The 24,220-nt window shown below is 34.6% G+C and overlaps 1 protein-coding gene across 7 annotated transcripts in view; it reads right to left on the reverse strand.

Moving 5' to 3' along the window:
• The window catches only part of Pot1 (protection of telomeres 1), a 107,555-nt gene that overhangs the window by 25,504 nt on the left and 57,831 nt on the right, over window positions 1–24,220 (reverse strand). For 6 of the 7 annotated variants that reach the window (XM_015488292.2, XM_048786063.1, XM_048786059.1 and 3 more), the window contains 4 exons: window positions 13,652–13,942; window positions 7,152–7,307; window positions 1,491–1,660; window positions 303–391 (listed from right to left, as the gene is read on the reverse strand). In XM_015488292.2, the coding sequence (XP_015343778.1) occupies window positions 303–391; window positions 1,491–1,660; window positions 7,152–7,307; window positions 13,652–13,942 (706 nt within the window). The remainder of the gene's footprint in view (window positions 1–302; window positions 392–1,490; window positions 1,661–7,151; window positions 7,308–13,651; window positions 13,943–24,220) is intronic. The other variant, XM_048786064.1, reaches the window with a different exon arrangement.

Below are 24,220 nucleotides of genomic sequence, written 5' to 3' on the forward strand. Positions count from 1 at the left end.
ACACACACACACACACACACACATCATAAATCAAGCAGTCACTATCACTCTAATTTGGAAATGTAATTATAAATTTAGGAAGAACCATACTTTGCATAGGATACAGATGAATGTTTAGGGTGTTCTATTATATATATATATATACATAAATATATATATATTTTATATATATATTTACACACACACACACATAAATAAAACAAGAGAGATAGAAACAGTGAAATACTAAAGAAAATAATTATACTGATGTAGCAATTTTATTTATCAGGAACTAAACTGTCAAAGTTAAAAACTGTCCTTACTTGAAAGGGCTGGAAAGCTGTCCTCATGTTCTGATTGAGAGATAATATCTGAACGCTGAGTAGCTGTCAAATCTGCAGATTCTAAAGCTCTAAAATGGGAAGAATATAATTTCAAATTTGATAACACAAAGTCAAAACAGCAAGTTTAGCTCCAACCACAAAAATCCAGGATTCCACTGCAATTACTTATACAATTTTCTGTGTATTCTCAGTAAATAGTCTACAGCTTCCATTAGATTATCTGAGGGTTCCAAAGCCCTCATAATTAAAAACCCAAGGTTAGAAAGATAAAAGTGGAACAGAAAGGCAATGAAATACTATAAACAAAAATATTCTGGCAATTTAATAGACATTCGGAGTCAGAACAATTTCACTGTAGATTCAAGAAATGAAATAATTAAATGCTATGTTGTTATATATTGCAATACAAATAAAAATGACATAAAATTAGTAAAATAGATTTTTTTTAATTTTAATGACAAATTCACTGAAATAAATTAAAATTTAAATATTACTTATCAAATTACTGTTCAGCAAAATTAAGTGTTTTCTATCTTTGGAGATACATAAAAGTTATTTTTTTTGTTCTGTCTGTCTAAAATACTGCTAAAAATATTTTTGTACACAGTAGCCACTAAGAATAGCTCAAGAAAAAGAATTGCATATACAGGAATTAAATTAATATACTATTTACTTTCTGAGCATATCCAAAAGTTAAAGACACTTTTGTTAAAAGTTTAAAAATTCATACACTAAAACACTTCTGTTACCTATTTAATCTTAAGCCCTTTAGAAAGTTTTTTCTTTTCCTCTCCCCACAGCAGGATTAAATATTTTAGAAATTTTAGTTATATAATAAAGTTTCCAAACTTTGCCTAAAATCTACTTGCCACTGTTTATTGCTATTCTTAGTATAGCAAATGGTATAAGAAGAGCATGAGTGTAAAAAGCAGACTTGAACTACTAGAAACTTAGACTATAGTGTTGGCTCTGTTACTAACTGGCTATTTGAACTTATAATCACTTGAGGTTGTATCATTTGGCTCATCTATTTAAAAACGTGGAGAATATAATAGAAGGCCATGAGGATCAAACCTATCAGAGACCCACCAGGAACAATATTACCTTTGAAATTAGTTTAATGAATACCTTATGTACATTTTCTAAACAGGTGTATAAAATGCTTACTTTTTCAGTTGGTCCACATCGGAGTTACTTTCTGGCAAGACCCTGATTCCTCGACCATAACTAGTACCTCCATGGAGATGAAACTCTAGGCTTAACAATGATGCCTGGCTCTGCAAATTCACTGATTGTAGTTTGGTATGGAGGCTATAGATCCTAAGAAAGCTTCCAACCTAAAAACAGATTATTTATGATTTAGAAAGAGAGGAAAAAATCAATTTCTTACATTTAAAAATGTTAGATCCAGTGTGAGGCAATGACCAGCCACAACAATAAGGAACACTGCCTAACCAGAAAATAAGAGTAGGTGTGCTATACCAGTGTGGTTGAACATCAGCTCCATGGATTCTACATCCAAACCACACATTCAATTGTAAGACAGTTCCATTTCAGACATACTGAATGTGAAAGAACATACTGTCTTAACATTAAGCTAGGAATGTGGGAAAACAAAGAAAGATATATTTAGTCTCAAGAGAAAAAGAAGCACCTGCGAACTGTTGGAATTCAAAACAAAACTACTCATGGGCAACCCAGCCTGCACCCTTGGGGCATGCCCTTGCTTGCAAAAAGTCATGTAATACCAGGGTAATATACAAGTAGTACAAAAACCGGCTTGAAATTGTATAATTCTGCCCTGCTTCCACCTGTAGTCTAATCCATAGTTACTGTCCCTCAATAAATGTTAACACCCCAGACCAAGTGGTGCCTCTCTAGTTCTTGAGATTGCCCATATTCTCCCTTGAATGTATCTTTGTTTCCCTAATTAAAACACTATCTGTGAATCTAACTGACATGTCTTAAATTCATTTCTCTAACATTAGTCAACATTTGTGGTCCTCCTCTCTAGGAATTCCTCCAGTCTCTTCCAGTGATGGCATCAATAAAATATAGCAAAGAAATTTATTATCTAAATGAAATCCAAGACCTTTATTTGATAAACATTTCTCAAAATAACTTGCTTTAACTAGTTTAAAAAATATGATCACTAAATACTCTCATGGTGACAAAGTAGAAAAAACAAAAAGTACAACTATACCAAAATAATAAATATTACACCATCCCTCAATTTTTATGAAAAGGAAATTTTTATAATAAAGCATTTATATTTCCACAACAGTACTGCGAAATAAAATCATAGGATTGATCTATGAGTTCAGATATAGGATTAACGAGTTTTGAATCAACTAATCTATGGTTAATCTTAGATGTTTTGCTAAAATTAGTCTGAAAGTATCTCAATTTCAGAGAACCTGATTTTTTTTTCAATAAAGATCTCAATGAGAGAGATATAGAATGCCAATCAAAGATATCAAGATATTGACATCTACTTAAAAGAAGAAGCAACATAACCTGAATCATAATTTACTTTCATGAAAATTTACAGTTATAAGCTAGGAATTTAATTAATTTGCATAAAAGTAGCACTAGTGATTACTAGATGACTATAAGGCTATCTTCCTCTTTTTTTTGTCTGTTTTTCTTTTTTTTTTCCCTACAAATTCAGCCTAAAAGTGGTGATGTACAATAGAACAGAAAAACCATATAAGTGAGAATACAAAAAATAAAGACAAAGAGCAAATCATCTTCCACTAGTGACTGTAACTTTTCTTTTCTTTTTAATATTTATTTTTTAGTTGTTGGTTGGACACAATACCTTTATTTTATTTATTTTCATGTGGTGCTGAGGATCAAACCAGGGCCTTGCATGTGCCAGGTGAACACTCTACTGCTGAGCCACAACCCCAACCTAACTTTTCTTAATTACATTTCTCTTCCTCACTCTTTCGCTGTGATGGAAGGGGATGGGGAAAGAAAGTAAGGTAGTAAATCTACATTCCCAGACATACTCCTTCAATCCCAAGGGTCTTTTTTCCCATCCAGTAACTGGTTTATAAGGAGGGATTAAGGTATCTAGTCTTTTCTCCTCTGACTTCTTACACATCATAACTGGGGAATAGGATGATGAACATCAGGAAAACACACACATACATATACACACACACACAAAGATGATAAAACTCATTTCCCACATGGTCTCCAAAATGCAATAGTGGAAGAAAATAAGTTTCAATTTATCTCATTCTTTTTGAATATTCATTATTTTGTGATTATATATGTATATAAATATAACTATACATCAAATATACTAGTTCAGTACATATCTATAATCTATGAAGAACTTCAAAGAAGGTCCAAATATATGGAGAAAGATTCTATGTTCACAAACAAAAAGCTTTGATATTATAAACATGATTTCCTCCGTATTACTCTTTAAAGTCAATGTAATCTCAAGCAAAATCCTTAGTGTCTTTCATAGAATTTGAAAAGCTAATTAAAAATTTATGGGAAATAGAATAGTCAAGTAAATTTTTAAGATGAAGAAGGGGCTCTGTCCTATTAAAAGTGTACATACAGTAAAAAAATATATTTTTTAAAGGATCAAGCAGGATACAAAAAAAAGTCAATGTATAGAGTTTGATTCTAAAAGCATCTAAAGTAAACATGACAAAACAATTAGAAATAAGTTTATCTGGTGAGATCATGGGTGTTTATCTTTTCTAGTATTGCATTTCATTATTAAACAAGATTTAAAGGCCAGGATAGAATTCATATACCAACCGACTATAAAAATGACAAATGGTTATTATCAGAAATTCCTTCTGGAGGCAGCACTGTACCTTTTAAAACCTGACTAAATATATCATGAAATATGCCCAATGCTCTAGTATAAAAAAAAGAATGTTGTTTTGTCTTATCACTAATGCAATAAGGTTCCAAAAACAAGTGAAAAAATTAAAAAATTATAAAATATACTTTAAAAATTATTATAATTTTAAATTATATACTATTTCAATAAAGAAACACTGAAAAAAGCAAAGCAAATATGACTATTAAGAAACCACTATCTCTTAACATAACCACCTCAAGTTCTAACCATTTTCCTCCAAATGACATAATTTCACTTTTCTTTATGGTTAAAGAAAACTCCATTGTGTATATATACCACATTTTCTTTGTCTATTCATCTGTTGATGGATGTCTAGGCTGATTCATATGTAGAAGCTAAGAAAAAGCAAAAGAAAGGTGTGTGGGGCATGAACACATGAAAAGCAAAGGGAGGTCAGTAGAAGAGGAGAAAGCAACCAGGCAGTGGAAGGTGCAGAGGGAGGGGGGGATGTGTTGAGGAGGAATACTGGCCAAGTTATATTGCTATATTGTGTGCATGAACTAATGTATAACAATAAATCCCACCATTATATATTACTATGATGCACCAATAAAAATGTGGAGGAAAAAAAAAAAAGAAACCACGATTCCTTTAGAAATAATCAAACTATGGGCTGAGGCTGTAACTCAGTGGTAAAGTGCTTGCCTGGCATGTGTGAGGCACTGGGCTCAATCTTTAGCACCACATAAAAAATAAATAAAGATACTGTGTGTTCATCTACAACTAAATAAATAAAAAAAAATCAAAACTATTTTGCATAAATCATCAAGAATTTATCTTTAGGCTTAATACTTTTAATCCCCTGTATATGTCTCAAAATAGTCAAGCTACAGTTAATTAAGGGGTTGCTAAAGGCCTTTATTATGACATTATATGTTTTATAGTTATTTTCAAAACTGTCAAGATAAGACAGAATCTCAATTTGTCTTCATGTGTATAAAATGTTCTGGGAATGACATAACTTCCTTAAACAGCAAGATTCAGAAAAAAAAGGTGAAATGAGTTAAAAGGTAATTTAGGCTGTAAAATGTATTGTTTAATAAAATTTGGTTATATCAAGCTTTACTTTGCATTAACTACTCCTTTATTTAAAAAAATACACATCTTTCCTGTCTCTGTACAACAAATTTTGAATTTGCTCCATGCGTTTTGATATAAAAATGCAAACTTAAACTGTTGTCTTGAAACACTGATATTCACTTATATCTGCCATGTGATTAAAGATTTCATACATAAATGTGAATGTTTACAGAAGTTGCCAGAAATTAAGATATCAAATACAAAATAGTTTAAAGGTAATACTTAAACACAGAGACAATTATTTTCATTTTTAAATTGTCCTGCATACAAAAAATGTAACTATGAAGTCTTTTGAGAGAAACAACATGCTTCCTATTTTCTCAATTAGAATATGTGCTCATATCACCATCTAGTGGGCAAGAAGTTAAAAAGAAAAAAATCTGGAAAAAATTCACAGCATCCTTTCACTCAACTACTCATTAACCAGCAGATATCATTTCATTCTTACAATATGGAAAGTACTATAATAAGTACTGTTCAGGACTTAGACAAAAAAGTAGAACAAGTAAGGAAATAAAAATTCACAAAAGTGCAGAGGGAAACAAAATGGAATTACAATAATCACAGTAGATATGCATGATGAGGAACTGAGGTGATTCTAAAATGTAAATAATTTTATTCATAAAAGAACTCCTTTGTACTAAAAATAACCTCAGAAGTGGATGTATCATAATTTTTCATTTGAAAAGATACTAGTACAGACAGTATCTTTCACAGAAAAAAACACCCAAAGTATATCTTCAACAATAATATGTCGGGTACACACACATAAACACAGACATTTCTAAAGAACTTGAAAGTGCATTTATTATATCCAAAGCCCTAATTTTAACCCAATTTTATTGAGTTGGGAGAGCTCATTTGAAACACAATGTGAGAGTGGAAGTGTTTTCTTCTCCATGGATTTTACATTTTTACAAAAGGAAACTGAGCATTGAAATGCATATCTGCACTTTTACTATTTCCTTTTAACTTCCATAAGTAGGCAGAAAGACATCTGCAATAAGAAGAACATTTCCTTTTAATATTTAAAAGGATTACTTCAGGAAACAGACTTTGTGGATTCAATCACTGGCATAATCAAATAGCTGTAGAATTTTGGAAAGTTCACTTAACCTCTGAAAACCTCACTGTCTCATTTATAAAATGAGATGGTGACAGCACTTACAGCATAGGTTAGTACCGGATTCATATGAAGTACCTAGCAAATGTTATTATTATAAATCATGGTACTATTATTTGTTACAAAGGATACTTTCAAATAAAATACAACAAAATGAAGAAAAATATTCCATGAATTTGTGTTTCTAATTTAATAGAAACTGCCATATCTAAACAGTGCATTTTTCACTAAAAACTATAAGCAAATTCCCCAAAACAGTAAACAAATTCTATAAACTTTACAGTACATAAAAACATACACAACTAAATCAATACATTGGAGATGATTTACCACTTTCTTAAATCAGTAAGTACAAAGTTGCCATCTAGAATCTACCAAATCAATTAACAAGCTTAAAATTTATTAACAATACTTTACAAATCCTTTGTCACTTGACAAAAGTTCCTTACTATTTACACAGTAAATTGTGTATGGATGGATACAAGATATCAGGAAAGATTAATTTAAAAAATAATCTATTATATATTCTAATTTATTTAGGTGACTTTAGGTACATATTTTATAAATTAAAAATTCAAGAAAAACATAAATTTGAAGCTAATTTCTAGACTTCACCTATTACCTATAAATGTAATCTTTTATCACCAACATTTATGTGGACCAAAATCATCAAAATAAAATAAATAATGCAAACATAAAGTAGCAAAAATGTTATGACACTCAACATTACCTTCAGGGATTTTGCCACTCGAACATGGTTATCATAGACTAAAATGTCTATTGTCAGATTCTGTAGCCGATGAATATGAGTTAAATCACCTTCAAGAACAAGGTCTTGTATCAAAACTCTCCAAGATGGGAATGGTGTCCTGGTGCCATCCCATACCTGCCAAGGGAAGAGTAGAGCAAAATTTAATGATATTTATGAAAAAAATTATTTTGTGTTAATAGTACTTAAATAATTAAATGTATGCACTTAAATATCTGCAATACTTTAAATATGATACATATTATTTTCTAATTATAAAATTATTAAAGATTAAACTATGGATAATGTGAAAACATAAAGAAATAAAATTCACTTTTATGAGCCTAGATAAAATATTAGTATACTGCTCTATTTCATTTTTCTATTGTTTTTGTATACATAGTGTATATATTTAAAACTTTTAAATAAACTGGCTTTATGTAATGTTATGGTTTGGATGTGGTGTCTCACAAAAGCTCATGTATGAGACAATGCAAGAAGCTTAAGAAGAGAAATGATTGCACTGTGAGAGCTTTAACCTAATCCATGAATCCCCTGATGGAATTAACTCAGTGAAATTGAAGGTGGGAAGGGTGTGGCTGGGGGTGTGCTTCTTGGTATATATTTTGTATCTGAAAGTGGAGTCCCTCTCTCTGCTCTCTGATCATAATGTGAGCCACTTTCCTCCACCACACACTTCTATCATGATGTTCTGCCTCACCTTGAGCCACTAGGAATGGAGTTGGCAGTCTATAGTTGAGACCTTTGAAGCTGTGAGCCCCTAAATAAACTTTTCCTTTTTTATAATTGTTCTTATCAGGCTTTTAGTCACAGCAGCAAAAGAGCTGACTAAAATATATCACTTTTCTCTATAGTTTATGATTAAGTATTTTACCAAGCAATTTAAATAATACCTTACAATGTGGTTTACAATGTATTCATATTATTATTTTAAATCATTTAATTGATTTCATTTTTTCAATACATGACAGCAGGATGCATTACAATTCTTATTACACATATAGAGCACAATTTTTCATATCTTTGTAATATTATTTTAATAGGGATGGGCACAAATTTACCCTACTAACCTTCATTAGTCAGTTGGGTGGTTTCACATTTTGTTATTTAAAATAATACTATAGCTGTCATCTTGCGTATGAACCTTTTTGAGTACCTATGCTAATTATCTTAAAAAATTTTCTATACTAATGTTAGAAATATACTGACTTTTGTTAATTTTTTCCATTTTGTTCTTATTTAGAAAATCCTTTTAAAAGATGTGAATGTTTTATTTACACTAGATTTTAAAAATACAAATAAATGAAAATAATGGGTACTGGAAAAAAAAAAAAAAAAAACCTATGTTGGACTGCTATGTAAACAACTTAAGGTGCCGGGACATGGGCACAAGATGAGAATGCATTCCCCCTTCCTCACAACATGAACAGTCTATGTTGTGATTGGGTTTTAAAAGATGCTATGCTGTGCCACAAATAAGTATGATGATGAAGGACAGCTGGTGTGATGTGGGAATGTTAGAAAAGTATGGATGAACAAGAATAGACAGGTTATTTGAAAAGAAAACACTAGATCTTTTATTTCTCTCACTCTCTACTTTTTTTTATTTTCTTGTGATCCTGGTTATTAAATTCAGGACCTGACATAGAAACTCAAACACACCAGATTTTTATAGAAAAGGTCAGATCAGTGACAGATAGTGTTAGGGCACAGTAATGAATAATGCCGGTACGATAGGAAGATTAAAATAACAATCATGTCAAATTGAGTAATATTTTATGTCACAAACATTTTTCTCTGTCCAGACTTCATTAATTTTTTTGTGTGTGTACTGGTTTTTGCCTTTAACATTCTGTACTTTACAGATCAATGTAAGAGTCTTTGGGAATGGGGTTAGAGGGTAAAAAGTTGCAAAGCGGCTTTTATGCTTTAGTTCTTTTGGGGGTGTGGGAGGTACCCGGGATTGAACCCAGAGGTACTTAACCACTGAGTCACATCCCCAGCCGTATTTTGTATTTTATTTAGAGATAGGGTCTCACTGAGTTGTTTAACACCTTGCTTTTGCTGAGGCTGGCTTGTGATCCTCTTGCCTTAGCCTCCTTAGCCTTAGGGTTTATAGGCATTGCACACTGCGCCTGACTTATGCTTTAGTTTTAATTGAATGAAAAGCTCGCTCTCTCTCTCTCTCTCTCTCTCTCTCTCTCTCTCACACACACACACACACACACACACACACACAGAGCTAACCCTTGAAAAACATGGATTCACTTATATATACATATATATTTTTAGGGGAGCTATGATAATTTGAGAAAAAGAACTTGCAAAATAACCACCTAGTCTAGAAACAGTGAAAAAAAATGAAGAAAAAGCTATGCTGTGAATGCACTGAATCTATGTAAATATGTCTATTTTATCATTTACTACCATAAAATATACACAAATCTATTTGAAAACATGTGTTGATGGTTTATGTTAGTTGTAAGGCTTCTGGTCAATAAAAGGCCATTAGTAGCTAAGTTTTTGTTGAGTAAAAAGTTATATGTGAACTGTTCACTATAGGAGGGACTTTCGCATTGTTTGGGGTAAACTGCCTGTTTACGTACACACACACATAATTTTAATTAAGTAACTTTTGTAACATCACATCAAAATTCAATTTGGTAGGTATTTTTATATTTATAAAAATTATATGTAATTTTTTTCCAAATAGATAATAACCACCTTTAAACAACTTTTCTTGACTAATTTGAATGCTATTTTAAAAATATGTATATACTATATAAACATGGAAGAAAAAAATATGGTTAACAGTATCTCATATTTCCTCTAGGCTCATAGGAGGGAGATTCTTATTTCTTTACACTCAAATTACTCATAGTTCATATTTAGTAATTGTATAATTATAAATAATATACATCATATTTAGAGTAGTGCGGCTACTTAAAGGCATAGATTTAATTACTGCTATTAAGAACAAATAAACTGTTGCATGTACAATACAGGATTATTTCTGAGTTTCTTCATCTCTTCCACTACTTAGTATTAATTTGAGTGGTTTTCCTAAAACTTTTAAATATCTGATACAGAAGGCTCTTAGCACTACCCAAACTTTCTTATTTCATTCTTTGATTATTTATAATAAGCTTCAAAACTATAGTCTATTAAAACAGTGATTTTAATTAAAATTGTATTTTATTTAAAATTACTTCAGGGAAGAATCAAAAATTTCAATGCTTCAATTTTACTTTTATGTCTCAGTAAAGTCTTCTAGCTATTTTCATACAAGGTTAGGTATATCTTGCAAGAACTTACAGGTTTTACAAATTCATTGCCAATCTGAAAGGTATTTTGTTCAATTATGTTATTTTATTTGTTGACATATAGGAAAGACATATTTTAAAGTATTTTAAACTAGTTAGCTCATTGAACAATTTTATTAACATAAGTAGCTTTTTAGTTACCTGAATTTTGATATCATAGAAATACTACTGTGTTTTTTTCTTTTTCATTAAGAATTAAATCTCTCATTTCATATCTTATTGAATTCATGAAACTTCCTGAGCAATATTACAAATTAGGAAGACAGCAGATAATTTTGCTTTGTATCTTACACTAAAATTTCATCAGTAACTATTTTGTTTGGTATAAGATGGACATGTTGTTTAAAAAATTAAGGAGGCATATTTCTAATACTACCTTGCTAAATTAAAGGTTTTTATAAATATATTAACATTCACTGAGACAAGCATATAATTTTTAATACTCATGGAGATTACTGTATTTTCCTGTCATTATACAACTTCTGAACTATAAAAATAAATTATGCTAGATAATAGTATATTATCCTTTTACTATACTGTTGATTCTGTTTGCTGATATTTGATCAAGGATTTTGGTTCACATTTACATAAATAAAATTATTATATAAGATTTCATCTCATTCTTAGTTACATAGCATTCTTATGATGCTTCCATACAAAGAAGTAAATATTGCAAATCTGAACAGTAATCCCTTGAATATGACAATTTCTGGCTCACATTATTTTATGTTTTCTAAAACACAATAGAGGTTAGACATACAAATGATCTATCAGCTCTGGCTACGCATGACTTCTGCTTTTTTATTTAAAAAACAATAATAATAAAAAAATAAAAGAGCTGGATGCAGTGGCGCAATATTGTAATCCCAAGGGCTTGGGAGGCCCAGGCAAGAGGATCAAAAGTTCAAGGCCAGCCTCAGTAACTCAGCAAGGCCCTACACAAATTAATGAGATCCTGTCTCTAAATAAATAAATAAATAAATAAATAAATAAATAAAAAATATAAAGATGAGATTTCAACATCACTGTGGACATTAAGGACACAGAATATACCTAAATAAAATTTAATTTCTAAGTATTATACAGAACACAAGCTGTATAAACACAATAATAGAAATAAGGTAGAATAATGTTAGACTTCCAGACTTATTAATTTATGCCTTTATTGCACACCATTGGTAAAAATATGGTTACTGAAAAAATTAAATCAACTACATTGCAATTACCGAAAAAGGGATCCATACTAGTATCATACCCAGGTTGAGAAAGGAAATAATGATACTACATAGTTATGTTGACTAGATATCATTTAAGGTAAGGTCTGCCTCCTCCTGGTTTTGAAAAATAATTTAATAATGTTTTCCTGATACATAAGAAAAATCCAACATCAGAAAAATAAAATCAGCTATAATTCTACCTTTCAGAGTTAACAGTAAAATACTGGAAAGTTATATATGCTTTTCAATATAGTTTTGCTATGTTTATGTATATTTTTGTAAACAAATGAAACAATATTACTCACAGTATAGACAACCAAAAAACTATCTGAACAAGTATATATCTACAATCCATTTTATAGTCTGAGAGCATTCTATTACATATAAATAGTTCATACAATTTAATTCTCTACTGTTACTGAATTTTTCCCTAAGTTTTGGTACTATAAGACAAATATTCTTTTAAATTTCCTCTGTACACATTTAAAATCAGTTCTTTAAAATAAATTCATGAAAATAAAATTGTTGCATCAAAAGGTACACAAAGACTTTTAGGCTTATATAAAAATTGTCTAAGATTTACTAATTTAATTTCTTACATTTACTTTTTAATACCATATTTTAAAAGTTACTTGAAAGTTCCTTTTACTTACTTGAAAAAGTTATCTATTAGAGTAAGATACAAGAACACACTATTTTTTAAGAGAAAAAAATATAGATCATCAGCCACAAAATTTAATGCAAAATTTAAGAATTTTCTAACAGGACAGCAGTCAAAATATGCTCTCTGCCCAAAGGTATATTCCTTGTCATTGAAAATATTTAATAATTACAAATTGCCCTGGTTAAAGATATCACATTGGCCACAGAGCATGACTTCTATCTTTGAATGATTTTATGTTGCTTTAGCTTCAGCTTTGTCATATTTGACGTGATCAACTTTCCTTATAGTATGCGACTTTCCTTATAGTATTCTGTGTATATAAAGATTCTATTTTCAATTTCTAACCCTTCATATTTTATTTAATAATTTCTGTTTTTCACTGTCCCTTAATATGAGTGTTTCAGTCAGCTTTTTATCACTGTGACCAAAATACCTGACAAGAACAGCTTACAGGAGGAAAAGTTTATTTGGGGCTCATGGTTCAAATTCTTAGTCCATAGATTGCCAACTCCTGGCCCCAGAATAATGCAGTCAGCCATCTATAGACTGAGACCTCTGAAACCATGAGCCCCACAAACACTTTTCCTCCTTTAAGTTGTTCTCGTTACCCAAAGAACATGTATGAAGACAACGATTGGTGTCAATATACTTTATATACAACCAGAGATATGAAAAAATGTGCTGTATATGTGTAGTAAGAATTGTAATGCATTCTGTTGTCATTTATTTTTTAAAAAAGCTAACTAAAACAATGGACACGCTTAATGATAATAACACTAAACCCTAAGATTTGTCCAAGTGATACAACATTCCACTCAATTCTTTGCCCTATAATTGCAGAGAACAGAGAAAAAACAAAAACAAAAACAAAAAAAAAACATGGTGAAAGCAATGTTGTTCAAATGCCCAAGAAAGAAAAATAGCAGATCATTCCTCCAAAATTATTCATGAGCTAAACAAGGATAGCTATTTAGCTAGAAAACAGCTAAACAGCTAAATAGAAAACAGGTCTATTACTACTAAAATAATAAATAAATGTGCCATAAATCATACTGTATTTAAAATACAGATAATAATATTTTTCTCTGGAAGGAAAGTATTAAAGAAGTAAGTGTAGATAGCATGAATATTTAGGCTTATCAAAAAAGTTAAATTTTAAGTACTTAGTAGAGTGTAAACTTATTCCATATGAATGCTAAAAGTGTTTCATTAATTCAAATATGGTAATAACTTATAATTTCAAGTATTTAAATGTACCTTTAGAAGATATGAAGCTCCATCCACTTCTGCTTTGCCCACAAGCTGACAAGTCAGGTCAAAATACTGCATAGGCTGAACATCACACAACTGTACTAACATGGAAGAAGGCGAAATATGTGTAGATGCCCATACCCGTAGTGCTTCTACCATTTTGTGGTCCTCAGCAGTGAAATTAAAACATTTGCTTGAAGTACGAGGTATGACAGGAGCTCCCAAGGTTCCTTCAAATGTCAAAGATGCAAACCCAGAGCTGGTGATACCCTGAGGCTCATTTTTATATATCTGAATCTAAGAAAATAGGGCAAAGTAGAAAACAGATACTAACAAAATAGTTTATCAACCACAACTCAGGAGCTAAAGAAACGTGAAAGATTATAAATTTTTCCAGCATAATTAACACAAGTATGTAATTCTTTAATATTTTTCATTGAACTAACATGAAATGTAAATTCAACTGGTATTATATCAATATACATAAGTTATCATATAAAATTCTACAACACTGTACAAACATATTTACATTTTCAAAGAGGTAGTCATTGACTACCAAGTTTTCATTCATTATTTTTACTAAGATATAATTTACACAAGGAAAAAAGGGATAATAAGTGACAGTTATTAATGACAGATTAAAAGCTGGAATACTTAAAAGATGAGTGTGTGCTGTCAATAAATGCATTTTAGGCTACTTTACTCACTGTGATTGAGAGAACTGACCATCCATGAGCATTTTTTTTTGCTTTCTGAATTTGGGGGCTCATTTACTAGATATATAATTGTTATATTTTCTTCACGAAGTGACATTTTTGTCCTTATAAAATGCTCCCTTTCTCTTTAAAAAAAATCTTTTTAATAATATATGCTTGATGGTGTAGTGATTTCATTTTCTGTATGACTACTGCTTGCTTGGATTTTTTTTCCTGTAGTTTTAGTTTCGATTAAATTGTGTCTTTATATTTTAAGTATGTTTTGTAGGTCATATACAGTTTTTAAATTTTCATTCAGTTGATCCTTTCCTTGTAACTGTACTGTTCATTCTATTTACATCAATGTAATTATCACTATGGTTGTACTTTGTTATCTTGTTATTTGTTTTTCTTTTGTTCTTTGATGTTTGCTTTTTAAAAACTGCTTCATTGGTACCATTGTTCCATATATTGGATATTTCAATTCTCTTTCAGCTGATTTCATACTTCCTTTTGGTTTCTACACTGGTTTCAGCGTAATTTGTTCAGGTGTCTTTTATTTTCATGTACCTTGCATTAAGTGCATTTAAGTCAATGTTATTCATCAAATTTGGAAAAGTTTTGTCCTTATTTCTAAAAAATATTTTCCCCATCCACATTCTTTTCTGTTGCTTCTCAAATTGTATAATGCAACATTTGATATTCTTCCAAAAATCCCTTAGGGTATATTCATTTTTACTTAATCCTTTTTCCTTCAGATTAGGTAATTTCTTTAGATCTATCTGAAAATTAACTTGATATATCTAATCTGCTCATTAGCCTGTCCATTAGATTTTTCATGTTATTTGCTGTTCTTTTCAACTACTGAATTTCTATTAGGTCTTTTAAAAACAGTTCCCATTTCTCTGCTGTAATTTGATTTGTCATTCATTTACATTTTCATTTGCTAAAAATTTTTTTCTTAATATTTTGTATTTTATATATTATATAAATATCTATTTTTAAGTTTTAATTCAAAAAAATCCAACATCTGGGCCAAGGAATCTGTTTAGAATGTCTTTTTCCTCCCTTGCCTCTGGGTAATATTTTCCTATATTCTTATTTAGTATTCTTTTTTCCGTTGGTAGACACTGTAAGAATCTGAATTGTGTTACCTCTTCATGGTCACTTATTTGATGGCTAAACACCTTAAATCCAGGAAGACCTGGTTTTATGCCTTGTTATACACAATCTATGGAAACCCCATGGTGTATTCCAAAGTCTTTCTATCTTGGTGGGACTCACTTGCAACATGTCTTCTTTGTAGATCTTCTTTCAGGTTTTGACAAAATATGTTGTAGTAGGCCTTACTCTAGGATGTTTCCCTTTATGAGGAAGGGCTTTAGGTTTTCTCAGCTGAATGTCAAAGGTGTAAAAGAGGTATTATCAAGGTTATTTATCCCTAAGTAGGCTGAACTGCAGCATCCCCAATGCTAGACCTCTAATATCTATTTCATGTTCAACCATAATTCTGTCAGAGAGCAACTCTTGTAATCCTTAAGTATTCTTGTCCTTTCCATGTACAGCACAGCTTTCAGTCAAGAATTCATGGACACCAACCCCTTCCCTAACACTAATAGACTTCTTCTTTTTTTTTTTTTAATTTTTTATTGTTGGTTGTTCAAAACATTACAAATTTCTTGACATATCATATTTCACACTTTGATTCAAGTGGGTTATGAACTCCCACCTTCACCCCATACACAGATTGCAGAATCACATCCATTGATTTACATATTGCCATACTAGTGTCTGTTGTGCTCCGCTGCCTTTCCCATCCTCCACCCTCCCCCTTCCCCACCTCTCCCCTCCCCTCCCCTCCTCTCTCTCTACCCCCTCCACTGTATAACCCTGAGGGTCTCCTTCCATTACCATGCAATTTCCCTTCTCTCTCCCTTTCCCTCCCACCTCTCATCCCTGTTAAATGTTAATCTTCTTCTCCTGCTCTTCGTCCCTACTCTGTTCTTAGTTACTCTCCTTATATCAAAGAAGACATTTGGCATTTGTTTTTTAGGGATTGGCTAGCTTCACTTAGCATAATCTGCTCTAATGCCATCCATTTCCCTGTAAATTCTATGATTTTGTCATTTTTTAATGCAGAGTAATACTCCATTGTGTATAAATGCCACATTTTTTTTATCCATTCGTCTATTGAAGGGCATCTAGGTTGGTTCCACAGTCTTGCTATTGTGAATTGTGCTGCTATGAACATCGATGTAGCAGTGTCCCTGTAGCATGCTCTTTTTAGGTCTTTAGGGAATAGACCAAGAAGGGGAATAGCTGGGTCAAATGGTGGCTCCATTCCCAGCTTTCCAAGAAATCTCCATACTGCTTTCCAAATTGGCTGCACCAATTTGCAGTCCCACCAGCAATGTACAAGTGTACCCTTTTCCCCACATCCTCGCCAGCACTTGTTGTTGTTTGACTTCATAATGGCTGCCAATCTTACTGGAGTGAGATGGTATCTTAGGGTGGTTTTGATTTGCATTTCTCTGACAGCTAGAGATGGTGAGCATTTTTTCATGTACTTGTTGATTGACTGTATGTCCTCCTCTGAGAAGTGTCTGTTCAGGTCCTTGGCCCATTTGTTGATTGGGTTGTTTGTTCTCTTATTGTCTAATTTTTTGAGTTCTTTGTATACTCTGGATATTAGGGCTCTATCTGAAGTGTGAGGAGTAAAGATTTGTTCCCAGGGTGTAGGCTCCCTATTTACCTCTCTTATTGTTTCTTTTGCTGAGAAAAAACTTTTTAGTTTGAGTAAGTCCCATTTGTTGATTCTAGTTATTAACTTTTGTGCTATGGGTGTCCTATTGAGGAATTTGGAGCCCGACCCCACAGTATGTAGATCGTAGCCAACTTTTTCTTCTATCAGACGGCGTGTCTCTGATTTGATATCAAGCTCCTTGATCCATTTTGAATTAACTTTTGTGCATGGCGAGAGAAAGGGATTCAGTTTCATTTTGTTGCATATGGATTTCCAGTTTTCCCAGCACCATTTGTTGAAGATGCTATCCTTCCTCCATTGCATGCTTTTAGCCCCTTTATCAAATATAAGATAGTTGTAGTTTTGTGGATTGGTTTCTGTGTCCTCTATTCTGTACCATTGGTCCACCCGCCTGTTTTGGTACCAGTACCATGCTGTTTTTGTTACTATTGCTCTGTAGTATAGTTTGAAGTCTGGTATCGCTATACCGCCTGATTCACACTTCCTGCTTAGCATTGTTTTTGCTATTCTGGGTCTTTTATTTTTCCATATGAATTTCATGATTGCTTTCTCTATTTCTACAAGAAATGCCGTTGGGATTTTGATTGGCATTGCATTAAACCTATAGAGAACTTTTGGTAATATCGCCATTTTGATGATGTTAGTTCTGCCTATCCATGAACAGGGTATATTTTTCCATCTTCTAAGATCTTCTTCTATTTCTCTCTTTAGGGTTCTGTAGTTTTCATTGTATAAGTCTTTCACCTCTTTTGTTAGGTTGATTCCCAAGTATTTTATTTTTTTTGAAGATATTGTGAATGGAGTGGTTGTCCTCATTTCCATTTCAGAGGATTTGTCGCTGATATACAGGAATGCCTTTGATTTATGCGTGTTGATTTTATATCCTGCCACTTTGCTGAATTCATTTATTAGCTCTAATAGTTTCTTTGTAGAGCCTTTTGGGTCTGCTAGGTATAGAATCATATCATCTGCAAATAGTGATAATTTAAGTTCTTCTTTTCCTATTTTGATGCCTTTAATTTCTTTCGTCTGTCTAATTGCTCTGGCCAGTGTTTCGAGAACTATGTTGAACAGAAGTGGAGAGAGAGGGCATCCCTGTCTTGTTCCAGATTTTAGAGGGAATGCCTTCAGTTTTTCTCCATTCAGAATGATGCTAGCCTGAGGCTTAGCATAGATTGCTTTTACAATATTGAGGTATGTTCCTGTTATCCCTAGTTTTTCTAGAGTTTTGAACATAAAGGGATGCTGTACTTTGTCGAATGCTTTTTCCGCATCTATCGAGATGATCATATGGTTCTTATTTTTAAGTCTATTGATGTGGTGAATAACATTTATTGATTTCCGTATATTGAACCAGCCTTGCATCCCAGGGATGAATCCTACTTGATCATGGTGTACAATTTTTTTGATATGTTTTTGTATCCGATTCGCCAGAATTTTATTGAGGATTTTTGCATCTAGGTTCATTAGAGATATTGGTCTGTAGTTTTCTTTCTTTGAAGTGTCTTTGTCTGGTTTAGGTATCAGGGTGATGTTGGCCTCGTAGAATGAATTTGGAAGTTCTCCCTCTTTTTCTATTTCCTGAAGTAGCTTGAAAAGTATTGGTATTAGTTCCTCTTTAAAGGTTTTGTAAAACTCTGCTGTATACCCATCCGGTCCTGGGCTTTTCTTAGTTGGTAGTCTTTTGATGGTTTCTTCTATTTCCTCAATTGATATTGGTCTGTTTAGGTTGTCTATATCCTCCTGACTCAATCTGGGCAGATCATATGACTTAAGAAATTTATCTATGCCTTCACTATCTTCTAATTTATTGGAGTATAAGGATTCAAAATAGTTTTTGATTATCTTCTGTATTTCTGAAGTGTCTGTTGTGATATTGCCTTTTTCATCCCGTATGCTAGTAATTTGAGTTCTCTCTCTTCTTCTCTTCGCTAGCATCGCTAAGGGTCTGTCGATTTTGTTTATTTTTTCAAAGAACCAACTTTTAGTTTTGTCAATTTTTTCAATTGTTTCTTTTGTTTCGATTTCATTAATTTCAGCTCTGATTTTAATTATTTCTTGCCTTCTACTTCTTTTGCTGTTGTTTTGCTCTTCTTTTTCAAGGATTTTGAGATGAAGTATGAGATCATTTATTTGTTGGTTTTTTCTTTTTTTAAGGAATGAACTCCAAGCAATGAATTTTCCTCTTAGAACTGCTTTCAATGTGTCCCATAGATTCCGATATGTTGTGTCTGTGTTTTCATTTATCTCTAAGAATTTTTTAATTTCCTCCTTGATGTCTTCTATAACCCATTGATCATTCAGTAACCTATTGTTCATTCTCCAAGTGATGTATGCTTTTTCCTTCCTTCTTTTATCGTTGATTTTCAGTTTCATTCCATTATGATCAGATAAGATGCATGGTATTATCTCTACTCCTTTATATTGTCTAAGAGTTGCCCTGTGACATAATATATGATCTATTTTTGAGAAGGATCCATGTGCTGCTGAGAAAAAAGTGTAACTGCTTGATGTTGGGTGGTATACTCTATATATGTCAATTAGGTCTAGGTTATTAATAGTGTTATTGAGTTCTATAGTTTCCTTATTCAACTTTTGTTTGGAAGATCTGTCCAGTGGCGAGAGAGGTGTGTTGAAGTCTCCCATGATTATGGTATGGTGGTCTATTAGACTCTTGAACTTGAGAAGAGTTTGTTTGACGAACATAGCTGCACCATTGTTTGGGGCATAAATATTTATGATTGTTATGTCTTGTTGGTGTATGGTTCCCTTAAGCAGTATGTAGTGTCCCTCTTTATCCCTTTTGATTAACTTTGGCTTGAAATCTATTTTATTTGATATGAGTATGGACACTCCTGCTTGTTTCCGAAGTCCATATGAGTGATATGATTTTTCCCAACCTTTCACCTTCAGCCTATGTATGTCTTTTCCTATCAAATGCGTCTCCTGTAGGCAGCATATTGTTGGGTCTTGTTTTGTGATCCATTCTACTAGCCTGTGTCTCTTAATTGGTGAGTTTAAGCCATTAACATTTAGGGTTATTATTGAGATATGGGTTGTTCTTCCAGCCATATTTGTTTATTTCTGTTACTAAACATGGTTTGTTTTCCTCTTTGATTATTTTCCCCCCCTTTACTGTCCTACCTCCCACTGTTGGTTTTCATTGTTATTTTCCATTTCCTCTTCCTGTAATGCTTTGGCGAGGATGTTTTGAAGAGATGGTTTTCTAGCTGCGAATTCTTTAAACTTTTGTTTATCGTGGAAGGTTTTAATTTCATCTTCCATCCTGAAGCTTAATTTCGCTGGATACACAATTCTTGGTTGGAACCCATTTTCTTTCAGTGTTTGAAATATGTTATTCCAGGATCTTCTAGCTTTCAGAGTCTGTGTTGAAAGATCAGCTGTTATCCTGATTGGCTTACCCCTAAATGTAATCTGCTTCCTTTCTCTTGTAGCTTTTAAAATTCTCTCCTTATTCTGTATGTTGGGCATCTTCATTATAATGTGTCTAGGTGTGGATCTCTTATGATTTTGCACATTCGGCGTCCTGTAGGCTTCTAGGATTTGGGATTCTGTCTCATTCTTCAAGTCTGGGAAGTTTTCTCGTATTATTTCATTGAATAGACTGCTCATTCCTTTGGTTTGGAGCTCTGTACCTTCCTGTATCCCAATGACTCTTAAGTTTGGTCTCTTAATGTTATCCCATATTTCTTGGATGTTCTGCTCATGGTTTCTTAACAGTCTTGCTGAGCTGTCTATGTTCTTTTCCAGTTGAAATACTTTGTCTTCATTGTCTGATGTTCTATCTTCTAAGTGTTCTACTCTGCTGGTAGTATTCTCCATTGAGTTTTTAAGTTGGTTTATTGCTTCCTGCATTTCTAGGATTTCTGTTTGTTTGTTTTTTATAACCTCTATCTCCCTGTATAGTTGATCCTTTGCTTCCTGGATTTGTTTGCGTAATTCATTGTCGAAGTGATCTTTCATTGTCTGATTTTGCTGTTTAATGTCTTCCTTGATACTCCAGATCATCTGAAGCATGTATATCCTGAATTCTTTATCTGACATTCCATCTGCTGCAGCTGTTACCTCTTCTAAAGTTGCGTTGACCTGCATTGCTTGTGGTCCTTTCTTTCCTTGTCTTTTCATACTGCTTGCGTATCTTTCCTGCAGGTGCGGGCGGCGGCTCTGCTCTCTCCTTATTCCAATTGGGGTGTCGTGGCTACCACGCCGGCAGGTCACTGGGCCTGTTCTGGGCGCTGGCGGCGGCTCTGTTCTGCCCCTACTCCAATTGGGGTGACGAGTGTACCACGCCGGCAGGCCACCGGGCCTGATCCGCCGGTCGGTTGCAGGTTTGCCTACCCTGCAGGCGCGGGCGGCGGCTCTACTCTGCCCCTACTCCAAATGGGGTGACGTGTCTGTCGTACCGGCAGGCCACTGGGCCTGTCCCGCTGGTCGGTCGCAGATCTGCCCACCTTTCGGGCACGGGTGGAGGCTCTGCTCTGCCCCTACTCCAATTGGGGTGTCGTGACTACCCCGCCTGCAGGACGCTGGGCCTGTTCCTGGCACGGGCGGCGACTCTGCTCTGCCCCTACTCCAATTAGGGTGGTGTGTGTACCACGCCGGCAGGCTCCTGGGCCTGATCCGCCGGTCTGTTGCAGGTCTGCCTACCTTGGAGGCGCGGGCGGCGGATCTGCCCTGCCCCTCCTACCACGCCTGCGGACCCCTGGGCCTGATCTGCAGGTTGGTCACAGGTCTGCTCACCCTGCGGGCACGGGTGGCGGTTCCGCTCCGCCCCCACTCCAATTGGGGTCACGTGACCACCACACCGGCAGGGCCTGATCCGGGCGTGGGAGAAGGATCTGCTCTGCCCCTACTCCAGTTGGGGTGACGTGTGTACCACACTGGCAGGCCACTGGGCCTGACCCGCCCGGCTGTCACAGGTCTGTTTACCTTGCAAGCGCGAACGGCGGCTCTGCCCTGCCCCTCCTACCACGCCCATGTACCACTGGGTCGCGGGTCTGCCCACCTTGCGGGTGCGGGTGGCGGCTCCGCTCCGCCCCCTCTCCAATTGGGGTCACGCGGTCACCACGCTGGCGAGCCGCTGGGCCTGCTCCGGGCGCTGGCGGCGGCCCGGCTCCTCCCCTCTGGCTCGACGACAAATTGAGGAGACTCGGGTGTCTGTGCCTCACCCCCCCTACCAGGAGACCAACTGTTTCTGTCGCCGCTGGTATTGATGAAGTTCTCTCCTCCGCCGCTTTCTGATGACATCAGATCTCTGCCATGTTGGTATCCTATGCGAATGGCAGCATTTCGTTCCCCTTGCCGGGCAACCAAAGCAACGGGTGAGTCCTGACCGGCCCTCAGCAGGACCCGGACCGAGAAGCAGTTTCCGTGGGCTCCTAGCCCTGGGCCAGGGCAGTTCCGGGAGCCGGAACTCGGCCGCTCCGTGCTCGGTGTAAGCTCCGATAAGAGTAGGCTCCAAGAAGCAGTCCCCGCGGGCTCAGTTCCGGGAGCCGGAATTCGGCCGCTTAGTGCTTGGTGTATGCTCTGATAGGAGCAGGGTCCAAGAAGCAGCCTCCGCAGGCTCCCCAGCCCTGGGCCAGGGCGGTTCCCGGAGCCGGAACTCGGCCGCCCCGCGCTCAGTGTTCGCTCCGATAAGATCAGGTTCTAAGAAGCACCCAGGCACTGAACCCTAGCAATCTGTCTGCAAGCCACAGGCGAATGGCAGCCTGAAATTACCTGTTCTATGGCTGAATGAGCTGCGGTCAGTCGAAAACAGGGATGGTGACGTCAGCTTTCCAACATGGTGGCTGCTGGCCTCCTCTGTACTAATAGACTTCTTGACATCCCCCTAAAAATAGTTCTTTCCTCTCCGGTACCTCATCTTAAAGATCCAAGTTCTTTTAGCTGTCTTGAATTTTGGCCTAGTTTCCTTATCTTAGTAGGACAACAGGTTACATTCCAGCTTGCCATGCAATTGTTGAGAAACTGTACCCAGATAGAGATGTGGTGATCATGTGGCTCATCTCCTAAGTCTCTTTTCTCTATCTGATCAGATAGCTATTGTCCAATGTGTGAAAACAGTTGCTTCACCTTTGTACAGTGGGAAAAAAATGCTCACAATCCATATAATTTGACTAAAAAGATCTACAATCTTTATATATAAGGAACTTCCACAATAAGATAAGAAAGGGAAATAAAAATCCCATAGAAAATATATTTCATATTTTTGAAGATACATGAATTCAAAAATGTTCTTGACTTCATAAATATTCACAAAAATTCAAGTTAAAACCATGAGATACTAATATAATCCCAACAATACATTTTAAAAGGAAAGTATCAAGAGTTTGTGAAATGTGGAACAACCAGAACTTTCATATGCTGTTAGTGACAATGTAAAGTGGTAGTAATCACTTTGAAAAACTTAGGGTGAACACAAAAGTACATCTTAAGGCACTAGTAACCACACTTGCTAGTATAAACCTAACTAAAATATATGTGTGTATATAGGTATGTGCTTGAACATATGTTTATATTAACTAAAAGCTATACTAAAGAGTCCATAACAATAATTATAATTTCCACAATCTGGAAATCACCTAAACATTTAGAAACAACAGAATGAATATAAAAATTGTGATGCGTTCACATAGGAAAGTACCATTTATCAATGAAAACGAACAAAACCATGTAAGCAATATGGATGAAACACACAATCATGAGTAGACATTTAAAACATAAAACCAAAACCATATAGTGTCTAGCCACATTATAAAGGGAATACAAAGAACATACACAAATAAAACTAGTATGATATTAGAAATCATAGCATTGACTCAGTCCTGGTGGCATATGCCTATAATCCGATCTACTCAGGAGGTTGAGTAGAAGGACTGCCTGAGCCCAGGAATTTGAGGCTAGCCTGGACAACATAGCAAGAGCTCTGTCTCAAAAATTAAGTAAATAAATAAGTTAATTTATTATGATTTTTACTCCTGTCCTTTACCAAAATTTTCGTATCATGAATCTATATTTGAAAGTAAGAACACAGAATGGGCTTAGTGTGAATCTGAGCAACTAATATATTTCTGAGGAAGAAGAATTGGAAATTCA

This window comes from Marmota marmota, unplaced genomic scaffold (assembly GCF_001458135.2).
Source record: "Marmota marmota marmota unplaced genomic scaffold, marMar, whole genome shotgun sequence".
Taxonomy (NCBI): Eukaryota; Metazoa; Chordata; class Mammalia; order Rodentia; family Sciuridae; genus Marmota; species Marmota marmota.